The 2,125-nt window shown below is 57.0% G+C and overlaps 1 protein-coding gene across 1 annotated transcript in view; it reads right to left on the bottom strand.

The window, feature by feature from the left end:
* VOLCADRAFT_99419 (uncharacterized protein) overlaps positions 1-2,125 on the bottom strand; it is a gene marked incomplete at both ends in the record, with an annotated part of 22,766 nt that overhangs the window by 9,787 nt on the left and 10,854 nt on the right. The window contains 4 exons of the mRNA XM_002958147.1: positions 43-172; positions 706-944; positions 1,185-1,538; positions 1,785-1,902. Coding sequence (XP_002958193.1) covers positions 43-172; positions 706-944; positions 1,185-1,538; positions 1,785-1,902 — 841 coding nt within the window. The remainder of the gene's footprint in view (positions 1-42; positions 173-705; positions 945-1,184; positions 1,539-1,784; positions 1,903-2,125) is intronic.

The following is a 2,125-nucleotide window of genomic DNA, read 5'->3' as shown; positions in this document are numbered from 1 at the left end:
CCCACCTCCCTATCCCCCCCCTCCCCTTCCCCGTCCCCTCACCGGTGTGTTCGTCAGGGCGGAGGTGTATCTCGCCAGGTAGGTGGCGTCGGGGACGTCCACGGCCGCAACGCCCCAGTTCGATAGCTGTACGGATGTGTCCGGCTCAAGCCAGGGATCCGTACCCGCCAACCTGCGAGTGCGATGATATGCGGTGGAGAGAGAGAGAGGCACACAGGAGGCGAGGGAGGAGAGAAGGAAGAGGGTTTGGAAGAGGAAGAATTCATTTGGGTTTGAACGATGATGATGAATGGATGAATGAATGAATCCCGTCTGTCTGTCTGTCTGTCTGTCTGTCTGTCTGTCATTTGGATGAATGATTCATTCATTCGAATGACAGACAGACAGACACTACAGGGGGTTATCCAACCTAGCTGTAATAGCCGTACATAGTACGGCACACGTGACGCCGATAAATACACGCTAATAAGCCGTTCCGCCAGCATCTTGAGAGCGGCCTTTTCAGCGAGGCCAGCAGCTACCTGACCAGGATTGCCGGTAGCAGCCAGCTGCAGCTAACAACCCACCTTAAACCACAAACTACCACAAACTACCACAAACTACCACAAACTACCTACACAATCATCTCTCTCTCTCTCAGAAATCATCTGTCATGGTTAGGCGAAAAACAAAAAGGCATCTGTATCGCCGGGGCGCCGTACTCACCTCGCCATGAGTTTGTCAAACACAGCCCGTACGGCACCCGGGGCAAGGCGGTACGCGTTCATGCCGAACACACTCATGTCAGCCGCCAGGCGCAACACCATCTCCTGCTCCGGGTGCGGCAGATCGTACGGCAGCAGATCTAAAAAGGCCTTATCTACGCCGTACACTGTGACCTCGACGGAGCCGGCGACCGGGACGGCGGCGTCCTCCTGAAGGCTGTCCTTCACCGTCACGCGCACCTGTGTGTGTGTGTGGGGGGGGGGGGAGGTGATCAGGTATGTGGGGGGTGATCAGATACTCGGACTCAGTTTTCTCTCTCGGTAAAAAGACATCCAGGCATTGGCCAGGAAAAGGCCGCTTGGCTCAATCATAAGAAAATCGAGGAAAATTTGAAGCAATACGGTCGTTATCATCACCATCATCGCCAACGTCGTCATCATCACCCTGAATATCGTCGCCCTGAATAATTACTCTCTCACCTCCGCGGTTGCACCAGGCTCCAGCGCCACCACCTCACCGCCGTCGACGTCACGAATGGTCCTCACGCCGTCGCCGCCGCCGCCGCCGCCGCCGCCGCCGCTGCTGGCCTCGACGACGGCGACGCTGACCGCCAACGCGTTTTCGGGCCGCATGGTCAATGTAGCCGTCAGGACATGAGAGTGCGGTGCGTAAGGATCGAACAGGCGACTCACCGCCAGCTGGTCTGCTGGCGGCAGCGGCGGCAGCTGCGAGGTACGGAGGCGAGGTACGTCGAGTACGGCAATGATGACGCCACCGCCACGTACTTCATCGGCTAGGGGGCCCAGCGTAACCTCGACAAGGCCGCTGCTCAACTGCGCGACGTTGACCGGACCGACACAAAGAGCAAGGCGGAGAGTATGTATGTATGTATGTCGTTATGTCCGTCGTTAATGATAAAAAAATAGGTATATATTGGCATTTCGCCACGTCAAGGAGTTATTAGTTTTTGTTATAAAAAAAGGTGATCTCGCCAATCACTCCATCTAATTGCATTTATCTTAACGCATGTACGGCACCACCAGATGACTCTATGCGTGTGTGTATGTGTTCACACTCACCGATCCGTACACCTTAGTACGACTCTTGTAATCGTTGCCCCACTGCAGCAGCAGCCGCGCTCCGGGCCAAGGGTTCTGCAGCTGCAGCTTCACGACGTCACCCGGCGTGTACGACGTCCTGTTGTACAGCAGCGCGGGTGGGAAGGTGCGTCACCTAAAGATGCATGTTGAGTCTTGGATGACGATCTACATGAGCCGCATTCCTTCCAACCTCCTCCCCCTCCCCTCCTCTCCCCCTCCCCTCCAAGCCCCCCTTTCCCCCTCCCCTTCCCCCCACCTCCCCTTCCCCCCACCTCCCCTTCCCCCCACCTCCCCTTCCCCCCACCTCCCCTTCCCCCCAC

This window comes from Volvox carteri (assembly GCF_000143455.1).
Source record: "Volvox carteri f. nagariensis unplaced genomic scaffold VOLCAscaffold_87, whole genome shotgun sequence".
NCBI classification, from domain to species: Eukaryota; Viridiplantae; Chlorophyta; class Chlorophyceae; order Chlamydomonadales; family Volvocaceae; genus Volvox; species Volvox carteri.
The sequence above is the reverse complement of the archived record's forward strand: the minus strand, read 5'-3'. Positions and strand labels throughout refer to the sequence as shown.